Source organism: Acinonyx jubatus, chromosome B1, assembly GCF_027475565.1.
Source record: "Acinonyx jubatus isolate Ajub_Pintada_27869175 chromosome B1, VMU_Ajub_asm_v1.0, whole genome shotgun sequence".
In the NCBI taxonomy this organism is placed as follows: Eukaryota; Metazoa; Chordata; class Mammalia; order Carnivora; family Felidae; genus Acinonyx; species Acinonyx jubatus.
In genome coordinates, this window is record NC_069382.1 from 196,217,936 (window position 1) to 196,242,875 (window position 24,940).

The 24,940-nt window shown below is 50.6% G+C and overlaps 1 protein-coding gene across 8 annotated transcripts in view; it reads right to left on the reverse strand.

The window, feature by feature from the left end:
- The window catches only part of EVC2 (EvC ciliary complex subunit 2), a 132,030-nt gene that overhangs the window by 13,912 nt on the left and 93,178 nt on the right, over positions 1-24,940 (reverse strand). For 7 of the 8 annotated variants that reach the window (XM_027033388.2, XM_027033446.2, XM_053217589.1 and 4 more), the window contains 3 exons: positions 23,430-23,634; positions 21,142-21,264; positions 6,186-6,413 (listed from right to left, as the gene is read on the reverse strand). In XM_027033388.2, the coding sequence (XP_026889189.1) occupies positions 6,186-6,413; positions 21,142-21,264; positions 23,430-23,634 (556 nt within the window). The remainder of the gene's footprint in view (positions 1-6,185; positions 6,414-21,141; positions 21,265-23,429; positions 23,635-24,940) is intronic. The other variant, XM_053217587.1, reaches the window with a different exon arrangement.

Below are 24,940 nucleotides of genomic sequence, written 5' to 3' on the forward strand. Positions count from 1 at the left end.
CGCTGAGGGGTGATGTCACGTTGTTCTGACTCTGGGCCGTACCCCTCAGCTCAGTTTCTCTGGGACCCACTCCACAGGTATCTGCTGAAGGAATGGGGAGATGGATAGACAACGAGATGATAGACAGACAGACTGACAGACACGTCCAGGCCTTTCGTTGGGCACCGGAGATCAGGAGTGCATGAGACACGGCCCCCAGACTCTGGGAACTTGCAGTCCAGCGCAGGAGACAGCTGTGCGGTTATAGTGACAGGAAACAGACATCATCTGCTATCGCCGAGACTCAGGAGGGAGGACATGGGAGCGCAAAGCTGAAAGAGACCAACTCTGCCCAAGGGAATCACGGGTGGCTTCACAGAGGAGGCAACATGTGGCTTGTCTCAGAAGATGGATAGGAGCTTGCAAAGGGTGAAGAAGCCAGACAGAGGTGATTCAGAGGAATGGAGGCCTGAATGTCTCTCAAGTGTGCAGAAGCAACAGGAAGTCCAGAGGTTTCAAACGCGGGGTCCGTCCCCAAGTGGTGGAATGAGGCATTTATTTATTTATTTATTTATTTATTTATTTATTTAATAAATGTTTACTTACTTATTTTGAGAGAGAAAGAGAGAGAGAGCACGAGCAGTGGAAGGGCAGAGAGAGGCGGAGTGAGAGAGAATCCCAAGCAGGCTCCACACTGTCAGCATAGAGCCCGATTCGGAGCTCGATCCTACAACCCTGGGACCATGACCTGAAAACCAGGAGTCAGAGGCTCAACAGACTGGGCCACCCAGGCACCCTGAGGTGAGTTTTTTAAATACAGAGCTGGGGGTGGGGCTGTCAATGATCGGTTTTATGTTTCAGAGATTCCTTGGCTGCAGGGTGGAGGGGACCAGAGTGGGGGGGGGGTGGAAACTGATGTGCGTACAGGAGCCGGGCTTTGCGGGAGAAGGGGTAAGCCCTACTTGCCAGCTGCTGGAGCTCGGTGAAATGATGTAACCTTCCTGAGCCTCTAGAATGGGTAGAATGGGTATAAGAGCATCATGGGGTTGGGACACCTGGGTGGCTCAGTGGGTTGAGCGTCCGACTTTGGCTCAGGTCTGCTGTCAGCACAGAGCCCGACGCGGGGCTCGAACCCACGAACCTTGAGATCATGACCTGAGCCGAAGTCCGATGCTTAACCGACTGAGCCACCCAGGTGCCCCAGGAAACATTTTTAAACAATGCATCATGGGATTGACAGAAGGTTCAAACGCTTAACAGGATGCTTTGGACTTAATGAGAGCTCGATTAATGTGAGCGACTTCCCAGTAGTGTTATTTTTCTTTTTCATGTCTAGATTCATGCCAGCAGTGAAGCTGGGCGGCAGACGTCAGAAGTGAGGGAAAGAAAACAGTTCAGGCAGAATCCGCAGACTGGGTGATTGACGGCAAGAGGGCAGTAAGCCAGAGCATGAACAGAGGAAGACACCGGCTTCAGACTTGGAAGAAGGGAAACACAGCAATTTAAGCTACGGTGTGAACTCGGTGGGTACAGTCAGTCCGGGGTCCCATGATCTGTGCCGAGGAAGTCCGTCCTATGCAGACTTGCCCGTTGCACCGCTTGTGATTCAATTATGCCTCGTACATAAGTCTAAATCTTCCATCCAAGGAGGTGCACCTGATACACGATACACTTTTCTTAGGACTCATTTCTTTCACGGCATTTCATGCCATGCTTTTTTTTAAGTCCCCTGAGGGTTTAACAGCTTAGAAGCCCATTCACCAGGGAAAACGGTTTTGACAGAATGATCCACTGTGGAATGAAAGTCTAATATCTGGAGCCAAACAACAGGTTTGTCTTCCCTCCAAACGCAAATCGAGAAAACGCTGGCATCACATCCATTGCCTTACCACCAACTTCATAATTACATCATCTGACTCAGGACCCGTGGTTCCAATTCGGGATACCCAACTCTTGCAAACACGTTCAAGAATAAGGAAGCTTTGGTGCTTACCCCCAAAGGCTGTGAGATAAACAGAAAATGTAAGCGTCACATCCAACCCAATGACTACAGAAATCAGGGTGGTCTCAAATAAAAAGAGCCACCGAGTATCTCAGGGCTGAGTTGACGGGCTGCCCACGGCACCCAGAAGGAGCAGACACAATATGAACCTAACACCAGAGGCTCTTCATATCTACTCTGCCCCTAATCGATAGACGACCTTGACCTGCCCCTCCTCCGAAGGCTTCGCATCCTTCACCTATAATTCAGGGCCATGCCCATCACCCCTCAGCCATACTTGCTGTGGATTTTGGGTAAATACCCTGTGCAGATTCCCTCCTGTCACTAATTTGCCAAGAAGTTTTTGTCTGTTACGCTGAGATGATCGTGCGAGAGTTTTTTCTTTTCTCCTTTAATCTGCTAATCTGGCAAACTTTGTAAATGGAGATTTTAAGGTTACACCGACCTTCTATTCCTGGGAAAAACTGAACCTGGCCATGCTGTACTCATTATTTCATGGCTGGCTGGCCTATGTTAATTTTTGTTTACAAACTGTACATCCAAGTTTGCAAGTAAGGGTGAAGGGTTCGTTGTTCTCATACTACCCATGTCTGGTTTCGGTGTAAAGGTTGTCTGAGCTTCACAAAATGAGGAATAGTCCCTATTTTTCTAACATCAGGAATATTGTGTAGATGAGGTGGAAAAATTTGTTGGAGCTCACCTATAAAACTATCGGGGTAGGTGTATTTTTGTGTGTCTTAGAAGACTTATTAATTACTGAATCAATTTCTTTCATGGCAATAGGATTATAAATAGACGACTTCTACTTGAGTCAATTTTGATGATTTACATTTTTCTAGAAATTCTTCCATTTTATTTCAGTTTGCAAGTCTATCTACATGAAATCGTTGGTAGAGTTTTGTTTTTAAAAACTCTACTTCATCTATAGTTATGTTGCTTTTTATTATTTACTTGTCCCAGGGGTGCCTGGGTGGCTCAGGCGGTTGAGCATCCCGACTTCGGCTCAGGTCATGATCCTGTGGTTTGTGAGTTTGAGCCCTGCATCGGGCTCTGTGCTGACAGCTCAGAGTCTGGAGCCTGCTTCGGATTCTGTGTCTCCCTCTCTCTGACCCTCCCCACTTACACTCTGTGTTTTTTTTTTTTCTCTCTCTCTCAAAAATAAATAAACATTTAAAAATAAATTAAATACATACATACAATATTATTTACTCATCCCTTACCTCTTTTTTAAATGGTCACTTGTGTCAGAGCTTTGTATATTTTATTAGACTTTTTTTTTCCCAGAAAATTCACCTCTTCTCTTTATTGATCTTTTCTATCATAGTTTTGTTTGGTTGGATTTTGGCAGTTTTTAAAAATTTTATTAATGCAACCTTCCTTCCTTCTTTCTACAGATTAATTTGTCACTGTTACCCTCTAGCTTTTTATATGATTGTAATTGTGAGCTTTTCTTCTCTAGTATAAGTTTAGAGCATTCATTTCTCTTAGAGCTGAAAAGCTGCGTTAGCCAAATCCCACAAATTTTGATCTGTTTTATTTACATTATTACATTATTTTTCTGTTCTACAGTTTTAGAAGTTTCCATTATGATTTCTTTGACCAATGACTTATTCAGAGGTAAGTTTTAAAACTTCCAAAGTATGGGCTTGGAGTAATGACCTTTTCTTAAGTGGATTTAAACCTAATTGGTCTTTTTTTTTCAAAAAAGGTGGTCAAAATGATATTATATAGTCGTTTCCTTAACTGTTCCAACATGTGCTGCAGAAGAAGACGTGTTTGTTAATTGCCAGCTGTAAGATTCTGTAGGTGCATATTAAATACAGGCTGATGAATGGGTTATTCAGTTCATTGGTATCTTTCCCTATGTCTCGTCTGATCGCCCACAGAAAGAGGGGGGTGTGCAGAAACCCCTCACTATCATGAACGACTCATCAACGGTCTATCAAGTTTTCTTTTCATTATCTTGGGTCTTCTATCACATATACGCAACTGGAGACTTGCTTTGCTCTCTAGGTGAATGAAACTTTAAAATCATTTTGGTAGCACCTTTAATTTTTAAGACAATGTCATAAGTCGTGATTTTATAGTCTAGGCTGCTAATCCGAGCATCCGACGTCTTTAGGGATTTTAATCTGTTGGGTTTTGTTTCTCCGACACATACATCATCTTGTCTCGCTTACGTGTTTGGGGACTCCGAAATTCAATTGAGAATACTTATTTGGCTGAAATTTATCTGTGAAAATCCCGAGTTGCCCAGATTGAGGCTATTTTTCTCTGGCGAGGATGTGCCGTGGCTTTGGCCATGCACCAGAGGCGTCATTCAACCTACAACCATTTTATTTTATTCTATTTTTTTATATGAAATTTATTGTCAAATTGGTTTCCATACAGCCAGGGCTCCTCCCAACAGGTGCCCTCCTCCATGCCCAGCACCCACTTTCCCCTCCCTCCCACCCCCCCCCCCCAACCCTCAGTTTGTTCTGTTTTTGAGAGTCTCTTATGGTTTGGCTCCCTCCCTCTCTTTTTTTTCCCCCTTCCCCTCCTCCATGGTCTTCTGTTAAGTTTCTCAGGATCCACATAAGAGTGAAAACGTATGGTATCTGTCTTTCTCTGTATAGCTTATTTCACTTAGCATAACACTCTCCAGTTCCATCCACGTTGCTACAAAAGGCCGTATTTCATTCTTTCTCATTGCCATGTAGTATTCCATTGTATATATAAACCACTTTAATTTAATGTATCAGCTTAGAGATTTCCTAACTGGAGGGCTAAAGTATTTTTGGATTCCTTCCTCACAGCAGCAAGAGCCTTTGACTACAAATTCACGGGGAGACTCCCCTCCACCCCACCCCACCCCCACCCCCGGAGCAGGGTTGGGGAAGGGAGGGAAGGACAGGTTTCCCTGGTAACACCTTTGACAGCAGGTGACTTTCTCTTCCCACTCCCTCGCTGGGTGTCCTACCTCCTCGAACACCCCCAGCCTCATCTCCTGTCTCCCCGAAATGAACCCCAAATCCCTGGGTTGTAGATTTCAGTCTTTTTCCCTGGATCTGAGCCTCTGGATTTGCCTTCCCCAGGATATCCTTGGCCTTTGGGAATTTTCCACATTCTCTTGTGAACTCACAAAGCACTAAGAAGTATGCTCATTTTTATTTATTTAGCATCCAGATGTTTTGTGCTGGAATGCCAACGTTTCCACATCTTTCTATCCCTAACAGAAATAAACGTCATAATTGTGGTCACAGTGCAGGACGCATGATGTTTATGGGAAAAGTAGTTCTGGACTCTTCAGAATCTAATGTTATTTATGACTTTTAACCCCCACCGGCAAGATCAAGGTGGACAGTCCATGAACGTGACCTAGAGAGTTTAAGTCAGAAACAGACTGCATTCCGCTCCTGGCATTTCTTTATTAGCCGCGTGGACTTCACAAAGAACTTGACATGCCACCTGCCGGGATCTCAATTTCTCTACCCGAGAACTGAACAGCAGTACCTACTTCACAGCACAGTGCTATAACTAAGCGATATAATGTGTGACAGGGAGCATAAAGGTCCAGCAGTAAGACCGCAACTTATACTTAATGGGTCATTTTTAGATGCATGCTTACGAATTATTAACGCTCAAATGAGAGTATGCCCATTCACAGCTTGTTAGCGCTTTTGCTCGCATATACTCAATAAGCCTGAATTCCTTTTCCTCTCTATAGGTAGGATAATAGCATATGAAATTCCAAAAAACTCTCCTAAAGGATCTAAGGTTAGTCCTCAGTTACTTCCGTGGCTTTTGTTTTATGAATACACCCCTCGCACCTTGAAAAAAATGCGGCGTGCGGGAATAACCGTACAAATGTGATCATAAACGTAAACAACAGTGCAGTATTTCATTGCATCTAGGGCGCCGTTAATTGAAAGCCACACTGTTATTTTTCACAGCTCTGTGATGGAGCTCCTGATGCCGCTGTGGATGTGGGAGACGCATCCCAGTTTCAGAGGTGTTAAAAATGTTATAATTCAAAAGGTTACTTCTCAGGGGCAAGGCAATCGAGCAGCCTCGGGGTTGTAAGTTCCCTCACTTAGTCCTCAATGCGACCCTGAAACATACACAGGGCAGGTGACCACCCACTTGCCGGCGGGGTGTTGGGGGGGAGCCAGAGGAGCCCATCCCGATCGTCCCCTCTTCCTTCCCGAGCCCCCGCGCTCACCAGGCTGTGCGACCCCAGGATCTGCTCGCAGGCCAGCTTCGTCAGGGTCTCCGACTCGCTCAGCTCCTCCAAGAGCAGGTCCTGGACGCTCAGGAGGGCGGTGTAAGCCCACAGGGTCTTAGCTATCCTGGCGGCCTTCTGGAACTGCAGGGAGGCGAGGGACTCTGCGAAGCGTGCCTCCTGGGCCTCCAGATGCTGCACGCGTTCCCGGAGCAGCTCCCCGCGGACCTGGGGACGGCAGGCCACAAGCCACACAGGTGAGTGGCGGGGGGTGTGGAGAGAGGACTTCCAGACAGCACCCCGCTAGCCTGAGCTCAAGCACCCATTCACTGGGGGTGGGGGTGGGGGGGCTCGGGAAGGGCCTCCACGACTTGCAAAGAAGCAAGCACTGGGAGGTGCAGCGTGCAATTTAGGACCACGGGGCGTCTCTGTTTGCAAACACTCGCCTCGCTGGGGCTTCTGGAGTCTGGCCGTTCCCTCCACATTTATCACTCTGGAAGGTACAGGGAATTACGTGGCTACCCAGCGTGAAATCCCATCCAGAGGATGAAAGTTTAAACTTCGGAACAGGCTCTGAGCCCCTTCCCACCCTGCTCCCAGCAGAGGTACACCTGCAAAGTCTCATCTGTTCCTCTGCTCCCCCCACCGCACCCCTGGGACTCCACCCTTCCTGGGTGCCTGGGGGCTCCCTGCGGGACTGAAATGCCCGGCATCCTCGTCTTCCTGAAGATCCTCTATTTGTCCTTCCGTCCCTGGTTCCAACCACTGTGTTAGAAATGTGTCCTCACCGAGCACATGCTTGTCACTCTCGTCTCTGCCTTTCCTCCTCCTGCTGGCCCTCACCGCACCATTGACCCAGTGGGGACCCGAGCCCCTCGGGGGGAGGACCCAGGACCTGAGGAGCTCCAGAAACCCCAGACAAGGGAATGCCTCCACTCCTCTGGGTCCCACAACCAAGCAGTTCATTCTGACATCAGTACGTCTTCTCTATGTCCCCACTGTCTCTCCTACTTTCTCCAGAAAAGATGCCACATGAACAAGGGGGCCTGATGCTTCTCACACGTGGCCCCCCGAGCCCCTGATGGCAGCTCCCTTTAATGTGCACCCCCTCCCCTCACAGGAACGCCACAAGCCAAAAAGCGGCCTGCTTGAACACGTGTCTTGGTGAAGTCTTGCCTTTAATCCTTAAACGCGTGTGGAATTTCGGGGCGCCTGGGGTGGCTCAGTCGGTTAAGCGTCCGACTCTTGGTTTTGGCGCAGGTCATGATCTCACGGTTAATAAGTTTGAGCCCCAGGGGTGCCTGGGTGGCTCAGTCGGTTAAGCGGATGACTTCGGCTCAGGTCATGATCTCGCTGTCTGTGAGTTTGAGCCCCGCATTGGGCTCTGTGCTGACAGCTCAGAGCCTGGAGCCTGTTTCAGATTCTGTGTCTCCCTCTCTCTCTGACCCTCCCCCGTTCATGCTCTGTCTCTCCCTGTCTCAAAAATAAATAAAACGTTAAGAAACAAATTAAAAAAATAAATAAATAAATAAGTTTGAGCCCCGCGTCGGGCCCTGCGCAGACAGCACAGAGCCTGCTTGGGAACCTCTCTCTCCCCCTCTGTCTCTGCTCCTCTCCCACTTGCCCACACACACACTCTCTCTCAAAATAAATACATAAACCTTAAAAAGTTACTTAAAAAAAAAAAGCGCGTGTGGAATTTCATTTGCAAAACCAAAGGTAAAAGTAACCCATACGGACGGGGTATCACACAGCGTTAAAAGGAAAGGAAATTCTGACACAGGCTACAATTTGGAGGACGGCGTGCTCCGTGAAATAGGCCAGTTACAAAAGGACAGACACTGTAGGATTCCTAGAGCAGTCAAGTCCATAGACACAGAAAGCAGATGATGTGTGCCAGGGGCTGGGGGTAGCAGACACGGGGAGTTGGTGTTTCGTGGGGACAGAGGTTCAGTTTGGGAAGACGGGTGGCGGGGACGCTTTGCACAACAGGGTGCACGTACTTCATGGCACTGGCCTGGATGAGCAGAAGCGGTTAAGACGGTAAGTCTCACACCATCTATATTTTACCACAATGAGAAATATTGAAAAACTTTGTGGAATTGTTTTCTGCCATGTCACCGATTTTTTAAAAATTTTTCATGCTTATTTTATTTTTGAGAGAAAGAGACAGAGCGCAAGTGGGGGAGGGGCAGAGAGAGAGGGAGACCCAGAATCCGAAGCAGGCTCCAGGCTTCGAGCTGTCAGCACAGAGCCCGACGCGGGGCTCGAACCCACGGACGGCGAGATCATGACCCGAGCTGAAGTCGGTTGCTTAACCGATTGAGCCACCCGGGCGCCCCTTCATGTAACCTATTTTTAATATTCATCTGTTTATGTTCGGAGAGGCCTCGGGTGGCTGACACAGGGAAGAATACTTATGTGATGTGGGGGCCGGCGGAGGATGCCGACCCCGGATCTCCCGTGGCTGCACAGCCCTACCATGTCCATCCATGTGTCCCTCGGAAGCAGACAAGGCCCAGTTTGAAAAGCGCAGATTTCACCTCTACAACCTGACCTTCGGGAAGAAGTCTGATGGGGGTGAAGAGGGAAGAAGTCCCCCAAAGGAACAAACAGACAGCTTGCTGGCTGGGGAAGAAACTTCTGTCTGGGGGGGGGGGGCCCTACAAACGCTTCTGGGAGAGGCAGGGACTCTGACCAGCCTCAGAGAACGGAGAGGAGCCACCAACGGAAGGCAGGGTCTGCAAAGATACACAGTATAGGCACCTGCATATCTGGTTCACGGCAACGCCCACAAACATCGGGGGGCCAGAGGCAAGAAGGCACAGAAGTATGGCAGACGGACAGAGCTGGTCTGGAAGACAGACGTTCATTTCCCTGCTCAAACGGGAGCAAGAAGCCTCGTTCTCAAGAGGGTGCTACTAGACCCCCACCTTGCCCTAATGTGGACAACCAGGTGACAGTCACCTGCCCACTGATGGGTTCCCATGGTGACTTCGGATCACACCTGGGCCTCCTGGGTTGGCTGGCAGTCACACCCAGCCTGAGGCGTGCACACAGTTCATGCGGTGCCCCCACGTCCCTCCAAGACTGGGCAAAGCCTCGGGAGAGTGGGACCCAAGAGCCGTGTCTGATGGCTTCTTCATGGGGACGCAGGGTCTCTAACGTGCTTCAAGGATCTTCGCAGTCTTCCTGCAAATGCCTTTCTCCCACAGCTACTTTCTTACTGCAAGTCTGCAGACAGAACATCCCATTTATGCTTTCATTCATCAATCCAAAAACTAATTACTGAGCACCAAGTAGGTATCATATAAAGGAATGTGTGATGCACTTAGGAGAGGGGGCGGGGGTAGAGAAGAGGTAAAGATGAGTGAGACAAGAATCTGACCCTGAAAGAGCTCCCAACTGAGGACCAAAGTAGGCACAGGGGTGAAGGGGGGCCAAGGGCTCCAGAGCCAGAGGCCCGAGTAGTTTCCAGCTCTGTCACTTACTGTCACTCACTAGCTCGTGACCTTGGGCAAATTCATTCAGCTGCGTATGACTCTATTTCCTCATCTGTAAAATGGGAATAATACCTCCCCACGCATGGGTTTTTTTTTTTAAAGCTTTACGGAGGTATAATTGCCATATGATAGGCTGCACATATTTATTTTTTATTTTTTATTTTTTTATTATATGAAATTTATTGTCAAATTAGTTTCCATACAACACCCAGTGCTCATCCCAAAAGATGCCCTCTTCAATGCCCATCACCTACCCTCCCCTCCCTTCCACCCCCCATCAACCCTCAGTTTGTTCTCAGCTTTTAAGAGTCTCTTATGCTTTGGCTCTCTCCCACTCTAACCTCTTTTTCTTCTTTTTTTCCTTCCCCTCCCCCATGGGTTTCTGTTAAGTTTCTCAGGATCCACATAAGAGTGAAACCATATGGTATCTGTCTTTCTCTGTATGGCTTATTTCACTTAGCATCACACTCTCCAGTTCCATCCACGTTGCTACAAAAGGCCATATTTCATTCTTTCTCATTGCCACGTAGTATTCCATTGTGTATATAAACCACAATTTCTTTACCCATTCATCAGTTGATGGACATTTAGGCTCTTTCCATCATTTGGCTATTGTTGAGAGTGCTGCTATAAACATTGGGGTACAAGTGCCCCTATGCATCAGCACTCCTGTATCCCTTGGGTAAATTCCTAGCAGTGCTATTGCTGGGTCATAGGGTAGGTCTATTTTTAATTTTTTGAGGAACCTCCACACTGTTTTCCAGAGCGGCTGCACCAGTTTGCATTCGCACCAACAGTGCAAGAGGGTTCCCGTTTCTCCACGGCCTCTCCAGCATCTATCGTCTCCTGATTGGTTCATTTTGGCCACTCTGACTGGTGTGAGGTGGTATCTCAGTGTGGTTTTGATTTGTATTTCCCTGATGAGGAGTGACGTTGAGCATCTTTTCATGTGCCTGTTGGCCATCTGGATGTCTTCTTTAGAGAAGTGTCTATTCATGTTTTCTGCCCATTTCTTCACTGGGTTATTTGTTTTTTGGGTGTGGAGTTTGGTGAGCTCTTTATAGATTTCGGATACTAGCCCTTTGTCCGATATGTCATTTGCAACTATCTTTTCCCATTCCGTTGGTTGCCTTTTAGTTTTGTGGGTTGTTCCCTTTGCTGTGCAGAAGCTTTTTATCTTCATGAGGTCCCAATAGTTCATTTTTGCTTTTAATTCCCTTGCCTTTGGGGATGAGGCTGCACATATTTAAAGGCCACAGTCTGATTAAACGGTGACATATTTACACACCCCGAGGAAGTGGGAAGGGCTATGGCAAACCTACGGAGAGTTCCTCGAGAGGAAAAACACGAGTGACGGGCAGGCGACCCAGAAAGGGAGGAGCGGTGCCCTTCTCCCACACCTGCCATGAGCTCAGATTTCCTGTCACCGTGACCTCCGAACGGCCTCCTTCGGCCCCATCCTTGGACGCGTGGTGGCCCAAATGTCCTGAAAGCCGCGTCTCCTGCAGAAGGGCAGGGCAGGGTGAGGCGGCCATGAGGGGATCTTGAGTTTTCTGTACGCAAATTCAAACCTAAAACGTGGGGGCAGCGTAAAGCTTTTCATGTGTGCTGCACGAACCACGTGGACAGCGGAATTAAGACAAGAAAGATTCTCCAAAATCCTTTTCTCTTCTTTGGAAAGTTTACTTTGTTAATTCCAGCACCATAAGCATGTGCCTGCAGGGAGGGATTCCATCCTGGTCTAAAAAAGTCTCTGGGAAAGGATACGGGTTTGCATTTCTGTGACAGGTTTCATTAAATATTCAGGCTACCTAAAGTAATAAAAATTCATTTTAAAAATAATATGCTGCTAGGTACTCTCATTTTAAATGGGAAGTTTAAACTGCCTCCTTATGCGTGTCTCTGACTCAGTGCATTTCAAAAAAGTAGTTTTTTTCTAGGGGCTGTGATGTCTTTAAATGCAAAATAAAATAACCAACCCCCCCCACCTCCATCAGGGGTGCCTGGGTGGCTCTGACTTTGCTCGGGTCATGATCTCATGGTTCATGAGTTCGAGCCCCACATCAGGCTCTGTGCTGACAACTTGGAGTCTGGAGCCTGGAGCCTGCTTTGCATTCTGTGTCTCCTCTCTCTGCCCCTCCCCTGCTCATGCTCTGCCTCTGTCTTAAAAATAAACAAACATTAAAAAAAAAGAAAGAAAATAGATAATACCCAAAGTAGAGAAATCAAGAAATAGCAAGATAAGCATGTTATTTGGAAATACGGAGGTAAATTCCAAAAGATCAAACTAAAAAATTAGAGGTCATTACCTCTGGGACTTGAAAATGTATGTGTGTGTGGCTCCTGGGAGTTGGCTCCTTGTTCAGCACAAACCTTGTAGAATTATTTGATTCTAAAAGAATGCATGCCTACATTTTATAAAAACGAAAAGTAAAGCTTTAGCTTTTTAAAAAATATTTATTTATTTTTGAGAGAGAGAGACAGAGCACAAGCAGGGGAGGGGTAGAGAGAGACACACACACAGAGTCCAAAGCAGGCTCCAGGCTCTGAGCTGTCAGCACACAGCCTGACGCGGGGCTTGAACCCATGAACCATGAGATCATGACCTGAGCTGAATTCAGACACTCAACCGACTGAGCCACCCAGGTGCCCCCAAAGTAAAAATTTTTAAATGGACAATGTAGAAACAAGTTACTACATTCAAGCCATCCAAAGATAACGCTAGTAACCTACTGGTGAGTGAAAGGCAGAAGTGGAACAGATTAGAAAGGTAAAATGAAGCCTGTGAGGCCTGAATGCCACATTCAGGAATCTGGATTTTGTCTGGGGATGGTGGGATTCTAAGAAGATTCTAAGCAACTTCCCTTAGAATCGTGCTTCAGGACAGGACTTCGACAGAGCCTGCCTCAAAGGACAAGACGGGGGTTGAGTAGACGCAAAGGGAACCACGTACAAGATTTCCCAGTCTTTGCTGGATGGGCGGATGTTCTCTCCCCTTCCTAAAACGCCTCCCCGGGCAACGCACCTTCTCTTCTAAGCTTCGTAAGAACCTGTGCCGTCACCGTTCTCCCTTGTCAGGTCATCGGAAAATGAGCACATTAGTTTCATGCTTGAGCTCTAGTCACTTCTGAGATGACAGGGTGTGGAGACGCGTGCCTGACAGAAGTCCCGGCCAGCTCTGCATGACTGGCGCGGCGGGTGCAGAAACACAGCAGGCTGCACGGGCGATCACAGCGCGTGAGTCCCACTCCTGAATGAAGGGGCTGCTAATGGACTATGCACACGTGCGTGTCACGAAACCCGGAAACAGTGGACACACAACGATTGGGTGAATGGGTATCACTCAGGTGGAGGACAGCATCCTTCAAATAAGACCACAAATAATGGGTGAGCAGGAGGCACGGTCACGTCATTTTCCTTCACATCTAAGTGTCTGCAAAGGAGATTTATGAGAAATTTATATGAACTGTGTTGCAGAACAGCAGCAGACACATCGAAGATCAGCTGAAACATCCCCCTCATTTCTGGATCTGCCAAAGCGACACAGGGATGGGCAGAGAGACCTGTGGTTTGGGGCGCCTGGGTGGCTCAGTGGGTTGAGGTCCGTCTTCGACTCGGGTCATGATCTCATGGTTTGTGAGTTCCAGCCCCGCATCGGGCTCTGTGCTGTCAGCATGGAGCCTGCTTCAGATCCTCTGTCCCCCTCTTTCTTCCCCTTCCCCCCCTCAAAAATGAATAAAGGTTAAAAAGAAAAAAAAAGAGTCCTGTGCTTTGGGCACCTGCCGGCGACGTGACCTTGGACAAGCCTCTCCACCTTTCCGAGTCTCAGTATTCTCATCCATGAGATGGAAATAGTAATTATTGCCCTTACCAGTATTATTGTCTCACCAGAGTGAGACGATATACGAACAGAGTTCAAGATGGTTTGAAATATCAAGCGGTTGAAAAGAATCTAAATGTCTTATGAGCTGAGCGTCAGCTACATCATTTAAGCGTCACATGCACCACGATATGTTAAGCTGCTGTAAAACACCACGAGGGAACTCTCATGTACTGATAGGGAAAGTCTTCAAGCTTCAGTGTTGGGTAAAAAGCAGAGGCAGGTGGGACAGAGAAAGAGATATGGAGAGAGAGAGAGACAGAGACAGAGAGAGAGATGTAGACAAACAGACTGACCTATTTCTACTAGCTGGAAAGTAAAAATGAGTCCCATAATTTGTGCTATGAGTTTACCTTGCTCTGTGGATTGGCCCAGGCATGGGGACAGGAGGCACAGACACATTCTCTGTCCTGGCCAAGGCATTCAGCAGGTAAAATCTTGGCCAGGCAACATTTTGAGGGGCAGCCCTCCAGTCCTACAGATCCAACCAATGGCACCAAGCTGGTCAGAGTCTCCTGGAAGTCAGGGAAGAATCTCGCATGTCCCTTCCTCAATCAGGCACCCACCTCTGAGAAGCCCTCCTTGGTTGTCCTCCAGGAGAGGGTAGTGGGACTGACATAGCTGACCCTTGTAGGGTGACTCTAGCCACCAAGCCCACAGTGGACCCTTAGCCTTGCAGAGGGTCTGGCCGTGGGGCCTTTTAGTTCACAGAAATCGAGAAATTTCTTAATGGGAGCGGGGACTGGAGGCTTAGCTTCTAGCTCAGCCCTATGAACACAAGGGAAAGAGCAGGTCAGACGAAGACAAGGCCCACATCCCCTAGAGTCAAAGAGAGCAGAGACCAGGCAGGAAAGGAGGGGCTCGATACAGAATTAAAAGTGAGTATGTCCCCCCAAATATTCTCTACAAAGTGACTAAATTTTGCCTCAAAGGCTCGGTTTCTTAGTGTAGCCTCCAGACTTCCCAGGTCCTGGCTTTTGCCTACCTCTTAGGGCTTCCTTCTCCATACCTAACAGAAAACACCCAGCCTTTCCGAAGACAAATGAAATATCTTTCAAAATAGGACTTTTATAAAGCCGCAGTGGAACCACGATAAATTCCAAAGCATCATTATCATACATACTTTATTCTTTAACTAGAATATTAAAAAAAAAATGAAAATCAGTAACAAAACTTTTTTTTGATTTTTTAATGTTTATTTATTTTTAGAGAGAGAGATACAGACAGAGTATGAGCGGGGGAGGGAGAGAGAGGAGACAGAAAATCCCAAGCAGGCTCTAGGCTCTGAGCTGTCAGCACAGAGCCTGACGCGGGGCTCAAACTCGCGAACCATGAGATCATGACCTGAGTTGAAGTCGGACGCTTAACTGACTGAGCCACCCTGGTGCCCCAGAAAAAAACTTTTTAAAAATAGGGTAAAATTCAAAACCTATGACGAAGGGATAGGTCAAAATTTTCTACTTCTGGCCAGGATGGAAGAACCAAAAACAGATTTACTTTCCCACCACCAGAAAACCAGATCCCATATACGATGCCATAGTTTTCAGATACTGGGCAGAACTGGGGTACCAGAGAGGAAGGAAATAGACAAGGTGGCCCCACAGCTGCCCCAGCTTACTGCTTGGATGCAGTTCCTAGGGTGCACCATCGGATGGGGACCTGGGGAAAGCCCAGCAGGTGCACCGGGTTAAGAAAAGAAAACCAGAGTTTGGGAGGTCACTGTGTCTAGAATTTGTAGGGCAGAGTCCCAAAGAGGAGGAGCTGCAGAGAGAGACAGAGAGAGAGAGAGAATACTCCAGAGACCTCCAGGGGTGTTCTCAAGGCTTTTGCTAAGCGTTGGGCATGCTTGGGATAAAAAACAAACAAACTGTACCAGATCAGGAAAAGAACCACCAGAAATAAGAGGCATAGCGATTTCTGGAGCCCACAGAGAGCTGGGAAGAGTCAGTGTTCCTATTAGCCTGAGTGAGAAAAGCACACAGGCATCAGGGAGATGGGTAGTACCTCAGTAATAGTGATAAATTAGCTCTTGACTAAAGGCAGCTCTTAATTCCAACCTAACAAAACTTAAAAGCATGTCTTGAAGGGATAAAACGAATCCTAAACAATGTAACTACATGTCCAAACGCCAACACTATTAAAGAAAATGCCACAAAGTCTGGTACCCAGCATGTAAAACCTACCGTGCCTAACATCTAATCAAAAATTACCATGCACACCAAGACGCAGGAAAATGGGATCCACAACTCAGGGGGGAAATCCATCAGGGGAAACAAGAGAGATGATGGAACCGGCAGACAAGGACATGGAAACACTGATAACAAAGAGCGATGAGGCACAGGCTGGGAAGGGAAGCAACGAAATTGCAATTGTTTGTCGACATGGTGACTGACTATGCAGAAAATCAACAGAAGCAGCAGGTGAAGTCTCACAAGAAGAATCCTAAAAGACAGGTGCTTCTAGTATCCACCTTGAAGGATGAGTATAATAGGGCACAGAACAGTTAAGAAACTTGTTCAAGGTCACACAGCTGGCAAGTGGCAAAGCTAGGACTTGGACCCCGATGTCCGGCTCCAGAGATAGAACAGAGACAGTCTGGAAAGACTTATAAATAAAAACTGGTAACGTTTCTTTGCACCAGTACTGAATATGTCAAAAATACAATTGAAAATAGGTCACCATGGGGGGCCTGGGTGGCTCAGACGGTTGAGCGTCTGTCTGACTCTTGATTTCAGCTCAGGTCATGATTCCAGGGTCGTGGGATCAAGCCCCGCATCAGGCTCCGCGTTGAGCGTGGAGGCTGCTTAAGATTCTCTCCCTCCCTTTCCCTCCTCCCCTTCCCTGCTTGCATGCGTACATACTCTCTCTCTCTCAAAAAAATAAAAATAAAAATAAATAAAAGGTTAAAAAAGAAGAAGGCAGGTTACCATTCACAACTGCGAGCAAACCTATATTGTATCTAGAAATCGCACAAAGAAATACCTTTCATCTAAGGTGACCATATGGTTTGTCACGAAGTTGAGAGTGAAAAGGAGCTAACGGGAAGGTCATTGGGACCGTCCCAAGAGACTGAGATATAGGGTCACCCTACTTACAGAAACAATTGCAAATCTTCTTCAAGACCCTAAGAGAAGATCCAAATAAAAAAAGAAACATTCTGCCTTCTGGGGGATGGAATGCCAATTCTCAAATTCACCTGTAAGTTTCATGCCATCACAACAGAAAGTTATTTAGGAACTGGGTTAACTTATTCTAAAATGTATATGCCCTCCAGAGTCTTTCAGGTTTAAAATGATGCACCTGTGAGCTTACAGTGACCCCCCCCCCCACCCCCATCAGAAGGCCCAGGTGTCGCTGCCTGAGTCCCATTTCTGATCACAGGCACACTCCAGCCCCTCCCGCAGCTGCCGGTGACCAGAGCAGACTCCTCAATCCATTAGCTCCTCAGCTGTAGAGGAAAAGTGGTCAGGCAGGAAGCCCATCCTCGTCTGTCTGTCTGTCTCCCTGCATCATTCACACTACTCTCTGTGAACCAGTCAAACAGCCACTCACCCACGGCGGAGCCCGGGTCAGCGGGGTGGGTTTTCTATCTCAAAGCAGGAGGCGAACCTCCAAATGGCTGGTGCGCAAAGTGGCCGCACGCCTGAGGCTGTGAACATCTTAAGAGCAGAAACCAAGACCAGCCGGGCCCGGAGAAGGCAGTCCACAAGACGATCTCCGAAGGAGGAAGTGGAAGGAGACAGAAGGATAGGAGAAAGACGAAAAAGGCAGGGAAAGAAGTGGAGGAAAGGCAAGGGGGATGCGGGCAGGGCACGGGAGAGCCACTTTGGGAGGCTGAACCTCCTCGCTGTCGCAGCTGGGTCACAACACGGCAGATGTGCCTCATCCGACCCCCAGCTCTAGTATGCACTGACGTTGGGCAAATCCCTTCAGGTGGAAGCGTCCAGACGAGGCACATAGCCACCTGGGATTGAGGGTTACAGGGATCGCTGTCTCGGATTCTAGCAAAGAAAGGGGGCACCCAGCAGGTGCCTCCAGTGTGCTTGGCAGCCCCAACGAGTGAAGCCAGGGTCCCTTTGGGAACCCCACACTGCCGGCCAGACTGAGGCTTTGTGACGGGTCTCTGACCCAGTCCCTCTTTCCAGCCGCACGAGCTGTGAGGGGTTTCCCAGTCCTGGAACACGATCAGACCGCTCTCAGCTGCTGGCACTCAGACCGAGGGCTGTCATCTCCATCCGAAATTACCCTGCAGATGGAAAATCTGAACAATTCTGGCTCCGGTGCTAAAAGACGCGTGGCCGATCGATGTCGGGAGGAACGTCAAAGCCGTTGGCTTGAGAGCGCGCATTCTATCGGCACTTGCCACAGTGAGGTGGCCGGTTGTGAGGATGGCCTGTCATTAAAAGGTTACAGCTGACAAAGGCCTCCTGCCTTTCTCTGGGTTCTGGCGCACACACACGGGGCTGCTGCATCATCGGGCAAAGCCAGCACTGTAGCCCCCTCAGAGCTAGGAAGTACCTTTCTGTCCGTTTGCTCCTCCCAATGACCCCGTTGCTACTAGGTTCTGATTGTCCCAATCCTCATGTGACAGATGCGGGAGCCGAGGCGTGTCTGTCCCACACTGAACAACCGCGGGAGGTAACCACATCCGGTGAGAATATTCCCCGTCAATCCTGACCAGGGCCTTCGACGCAGAGGCAGCACCAGGGCGAGGGGCCGGAGGTTCAGAAGCTGGAGCCCCACCCCCCTCCCGTCCCCCGTCCCTGGACACTCGTGGGGCTTCTTCTACGGGACGTGGGGTGCCCAAATGCACGAGCACCTAGCTCTCAGATGGCTTAGCTCTTACCTATCCATAAAGCGTGTGCCTGATTTGTATTATATGTATTTTTAATTATTTTATTTTATTTTTTAATATGAAATTTATCCTCAAATTGGTTTCCATACAACACCCAGTGCTCACCAACAGGTGCCCTCCTCAATGCCTGTCACCCACTTTCCCCTCCCCCCCACCCCCCATCAACCCTCAGTTTATTCTCAGTTGTTTAAGAGCCTCTTATGGTTTGGCTCTCTCCCTCTCTAACTCTTTCCCCTTCCCCTCCCCCATGGTCTTCTGTTAGGTTTCTCAGGATCCACATAAGAGTGAAAACATATGGTCTCTGTCTTTCTCTGCCTGACTTATTTCACTTAGCATCACACTCTCCAGTTCATCCACGTTGCTACAAAAGGCCAGATTGCATTCTTTCTCATTGCCACGTAGTATTCCATTGTGTATACAAACCACAATTTCTTTATCCATTCGTCAGCTGATGGACATTTAGGCTCTTTCCATAATTTGCCTATTGTTGAGAGTGCTGCTATAAACATTGGGGTACAAGTGCCCCTATGCATCAGCACTCCTGTGTCCCTTGCGTAGATTCCTAGCAGTGCTATTGCTGGGTCATAGGGTAGATCTATTTTTAATTATGCCCGTCACGTATAAGCAACATATATGTATACAGAAAGTCCTGAGTAGGGTACCCAGAGACGCAGGCATTCAAAGGCAAACAAAATAAATGAGCACTATTCTTACTGGAGGGTTAGTGTATCTCAAGAAGGGAGTTAAGTTCTTAAATCAGTGCACAGGACAAACATGAAATGTAAACTGCCCTTGGAAATGCCAGCGATCGTCCAGAGTGGGGCAGAGGGCTGCGTCTTCCACACACGCGAAGGGCCTGGCTGGATCTCAGGACAAATGCGCGACTCACACGGAAACGATGGAGGTGAGCTCAGGGCAGGGCGGGCTGCAGAGTCTGGCTCAGGGAACCGCGGGACAGGATGTCATCTGTCACCACTCACGGCCACCCAGTAGTCATCCAGCCTGTCCCTCTCCTCCGTCGACGGGACCGGCGAGGTTCCGCTCACCTTCTCAGCTTGGCACGTGAGACCCTCCACCGTGGCCGGCTGTCCTACCCTTGGGACACCCTGTGCTCCCACAAAGCAGCCTTTTCACAGGGCTGCCAATCCTCTGGGCTCCCCTGAACCTGCACCATGTCCTTGGCCGTGGTTCAGGCCACCCACTCTCCCTGCCAAAACAAACCTCAAGTTTTCCTTCCGCAGCGACATCCACCTCGAGCCTGATGTGTTTGGGTCGCGAACTGGCCCGTGTTGGAGGAAATGCCCCACTGGGCCCCCAGGCTGCCCCTCAGCACCCCTCTCCTCTGCTGCTCCTTGGTGAACTACAACCACAACCCACCCGGCGGGCTAGCTCTGCCTGAGAGCTGCCCTCGTGTTCACCTCCTCCAGGAAGGCCACCCGGAGAGCCCCAGGGAAGCCTGTGACCAGGTAGCCGCTCAGCAAGCCCATCTGGCTCTCACACTAATTTCCATCTTCAGTGCTAGCCTTTAGCAACGGGGACGCTGACGTTTTCGCCTCTACCCGCCTCAGTCTTCGTCCTACCTCTCGGGTTCGCAGAGAACCTGGGTGGGAACAGGGTGCTGCCTCCTGTGTCCCTTGAGACATCCCAGCCTGGTCACCCCTAGAAGGAGCCACTGACCTCTCACCCTGTGCGGGCTCTGCGGCTCCCGGCCAGGTTATGCTTTTGCGATCTGAAAGATACACCTGCACTAAATACACCTAGACAAGGACACGGACAGGAGGTAGGAAGAAAACGGCCGCTCAGAGATGGTCTGATAGACCCACCCACTGAACCCCTCCTCGCAGGAACCCACCCTTTGCGAGGGGCGCTGGGGACACGGCGGCACCCAGGCAGCGAAGGCACAGTGTCAACTCTTAAGCGTCACCTCCCCAGAGAGACCTGACCTGACTCGGCCGCCTCTGGTGGGTCTCACTTCCCCCCAGCCCCGTCTGGTCACTGTCGCATCACCTCCTTTGCGTCCTAACGGCACTGATCAGGGCCTGTGGTTTTAAGTGCTTTCTGTCCGTCTCCCCCAACCACGAGAGTGAGGCCAGGACGGACCGTCGCCACTGAAGTCCTAGAGTTTGTCGACACCACACCCGAGCCACTGCATCATGCCGCCTCAGGGTCCCAGCGCAGTGAACGCGCAGTGGGGTACGTGTCAGGATAAGAAAGGAGGAAGCAGGGGGAAGAACCGGGTGATCCGATCAGGCTTCTTAGGGGAGGGGACACCTGAGGACAGAGGCGGTGCCTCAGGAGGGCCAAAGACAAGGTTCATCTCTCCGGGTAAGGGAAGGCGGCAGGGTTCATCCAGGAGCAGGGAAGAACGCGGAAGGCACCGCATGTTTGTGCGTGGTACACGCAGGGACGTAAAGTATAACACGTGCGAACGCCTGGGCGCAGAGCCAGGCACAGCGACGGCGGCCACCGCGGCAGCAGCTGAGACGTGGGGCCCGAAGGACGAAGCAGAGATGGAACCAGAGACCGGGCGGGGAGGGAGGAGAGTTCCAGGCAGGATGGGCGGAAGGGCCTGAGGGGCAGGGCTGGGTCCCAGCTGCGGGACCACGGCGGAACAGAGACGGGCAGCGAGGGCCCCCGGGGACTCCGTGTGTGCTGGGAACTGGGTGGCATCGGCCCCGTGTGTGCGGTGAGAGCAACAGAGGAGGCAGGAGGACTGACCTTTTCAACCAGGTCTTCGGGGGCTTGCTCCTCAAAGAGCTGAATTTTATCTTCGATGCACTTCCTCAGAAGGTCTGTCTTGCTTTTACTCTTGGAGCGCGGCTTTCTTGCCTTGGACTGTTGCTAGAGCGGGCAGGAGAAAGCACGGGCAGGGGAGTGACTGCCAGTGGGTTTGCACAGCGCCCCCCCTCCTTGTCTCCCAAAGCCGAGAGGAGCTCCCGCAGCATATGCACCTGCCCAGGTGTCTGAGGCCGGCAGAGGGGGGGAAGATGGACATTTTCCTGAACAAGCTCAGTGCGTGGGCCTTTGGTCCACCAAAGGCAGAAAAGGGGCTCCGGAGGGCACAGCCAAAGCGTTGAGGTCAGGCCGCACAACCAACCCAATGCCCCTCCTCCCAGCCGTGGGACCCGGGTCCGGCAGCCTCTCTGGGCAGGGGACTCGACAGAAGAGGTGTCCCTGTGCTTGTGAAGATACAGAAAGCAGCTCTCGCCGCTGGCACCAGCAGAGTCCTCCACCACCGGCCCCTCTGCTTTCCCAGGACCGTCCTCGTGACGGGAGTCGGGCTCAGCCAACCGCAGCCACCAGCCTGTGTGTGCATTTCTCGCAGGGGATCGAGGAGCACGCTTCACGGGCGGGGCCTCTGCCCCTCGGAGGCAGGACGCAGGGCCACCTCTGTCTCCAAACCCAGCACCTTGAGCAACTTTAGAATCCAAAACTTAATTCCTGCCAGCATTGGCCCTTGGTCAGCCCAAAAGCAGGGGAAACACACCTTGCTTCACTTACGTGGAAATATGTTTAGTCGCTGTTCCAAAACTTGGGGGGGGGGGGGGAACACTTTGATCATTTGTTCCTTACTCTCTAACTACCATCATCTTATGTATCCTGTACCCTTCTAAGAAAAGAAATAGAAAGGAAAGAAAAAAACCTTTTTTTTTAATGTGAAAGAATATGAAACCTTCCAAGCTGTTTCTGCGTTGTACTGCTTTTTACTCAGTGAGGATATGTCTGATTTTTTTGTTGTTTTCATTTTTTTCTTCCCGTAAAGAAAAAGCAGTGGGTTTAAAGTCAGGAAAAACCAGCCCAAGCCCAGTTCTCCCACCTCCTGCCTGCCTCAGTCAACTCACTTTTCCTTTGCTGGGTGGTTTTCTCTTCTGGAAAGTGAGCTTGGAAACCTGCCTCCTGGCATTGCCGTGAACTTGCAGGAGACAGTGTCGGCTTAAGCGCTTTGAATAGGTTTTGAATCTCAACACAGCATCGCCTCAAGAGAAGATTGACCTCTTGTGTTCACCTGGTGATTGGCTGGCTCAGTCAAATGAACTGCACGCCTACTGTGCGCCAGGCACTTTCTAGGTGGTGGGGACGGAGTGGTGAAGGGGTTAGAGAGCTTGTCTGCGGTGGGGACGCAGGCAGGGCGCAGGGCTGAGAAACCAGGGCGTCTCAGGCAGTGGCCGATTATGTGGAGTCACGGACCATAGCCACGTGAGGAATGCCTGGGGAGGGGGTTCTTCTGGACGGGTGCTCAGGGTGGGTGTCTGAGCTGGGATGCAAACGGATCACAAAGGGCTGGACCTTCGAGGTTCTGGGGGAGGCGTGTTCCTGGCAGAAGAAACAGCAAGTTCAAAGGTCTCGTCTTGGGCTGGGTTCCCCAGCGGCAGAGCCAGAGATGGGGATGGGGAGACCTTGGTTTCCTGACAGAGGAGCCGGGAGCATGTAGGCAGTGAGGGACCAGGTCAGGAAGGGCAAAGGGTGGGGCTCTCAGGTAAGGTGTAGCCTTGATGGCTCCGTGGGGGGGGGGGGGGGGGGGGGCTCTGGGGCAAACATGGCCTCCAAGAGCAGTCTATCTTCGAGGCACACAACAGGTGCCCCCAAAAGGCAGCTGCCCATCATCACGCTACAAGGTCGAGCGTGGGGGGTTCTCCTTCCCTGACCCCACCTGAGCTAAGCATCCTCCTTATGCCACTTATGGAAGGGGCCAGCCTTTTGTACCCCGAGCGGGTCACTATGTGTGGCTGGGGGAGCGCGTCTCAGGCCAGGTGGTGCCCATCTGTCCGGAGCCACGCCCAGAAGGAGGGAGCAGGTGTGAGCCTTGAGCGGCTGCGGTGCAGGGCCCGGGCGAGTGGGTCTGGGCCGGGCACCGTAAGGTCAGGACGAGCTTGGCGGTGCTACGAGTAGCCGGATGCCGACACGGCTGCAGAGGAGAGCGACGTGGGATGAACCCGGTGGGGGGCGTCGGGGGCTGAGAGACGCCCCACGTCCGCCACCAAGGAGCCGCCGGGCATCACTCTCACCTGCATCTCAGGGGCAGCCAGCGCCTGGTCCAACTTCTGGAACTCTGCTTCTCGCCAGGCGGTCTGAAACTGCTGCAGCAGGACGCGGGCCCGGATTTTGGGGAGGGCCAGGCTCCTGTCCATCTGGGCGAAGCAGCCGTGAACCTCCTGCCTCATCCTGAGCAGCTCCTCTTCAGACTGGGAGAAGGCCGAGGAACAGAGCTTCCTGGAAAAGCCAGAACAGAGATGTTCTTATGCGGAGGAAGCGGGCCGGGGGGCTGGCGGGGGTGGGGGGATCCAGACAGCAAAATGCACGCGTTCAATCCACACCTGGAAAGGCTCATTGTGCCTTCATTGGCGCATTCCTTCCGCGGCGATCTCTCAAGCACCGAGTATATCTCGTGCTGGACACTCCCCTGTCCCGGAGCTAAGCTACAGTGGGACGAGGCTGTGAGGGTGTCTGCGGGGCCACAGCAGACCTTCCGGCCCCTCCTGACCGGGGACAGAGCCTGCTCTCGCTTTAGGAACACATGAAAACGCAGCGTCGTCCACTGAGCCCACTCAGCAGCATGCAGTAGGTCCCAGCAGCCTGGAGAAGCGGTGGCCAGCTCAGCTCAGGAGGACGAGGGGAAAGGAAGGCCGGGGCCTTGCCCTGGGTCTTAAGAGGTGATGACCGACAGCCATCACTCAGAGAAAACCCGTTCCATGCTGGGAACGTGCTGACTGATCTCCTGCTGAAGGCTGACCTGTGTGTCCCCCCAAAAGATACTCAAGTCCCAATCCCCACTACCTGTGAACGTGATCTTATTTGGAAACGGGGTTTCTGCCGACGCGAAAGTAGGGTAAGACGAGGTCATAGTGGAGTAGGATGGGCCCTTAATCCAACATGACCGATGTCCTCATAAGAGAAGAGAGACATACGCAGGGGAAGCCTGGGGACCACAGAGGCAGAGACTGGAGTGACAGAACAAAGCTGACAGATGCCAAGGGCAGTGGCATCACCAGAAGCTGAGAGAAACCAGGAACAGACTCTGTCCTCGTGTCCTCAGAGGGAGTCTGGCCCTGCTGACGCCTTGACTTCACACTTCCAGCCTCCAAGGCAGCCAAGCATACCCTCCCGGTTTGAGACACTTTGCTGTGGCAGCCGCAGGAAAGATCCATTTACCTCCATCACTGCCAGTCCTTCCAGCAACTTGATCCTCAGTTTACAGGTGAGGAGGCCGAGGAAAGTGCCCACCCTTCCTTTCTGGCAAGGCCCATGGCCCACTCCACCGGGCAGACAGACCACGAGCTCACTTTCCCACGTCTCTGGGGAGATGTGAGGCTAAGTCTGCTGGGGACCCCGGTGCAGAAGAAGTTCCTGCCGGGCCAGGAGCGAGCAAGTGGGGGAGAGTCCCCTTCTGCTTCCTGCTTCGGGCAATGCATGTCTGTTCACTAGTTCATCTGACAAACGTTCTCTGTTGACAACCGCGGCTTTCTTTGCTTCTTCCGGTAATGTGCAATCCACACGGGCTGCATAAAATATGCCCTGT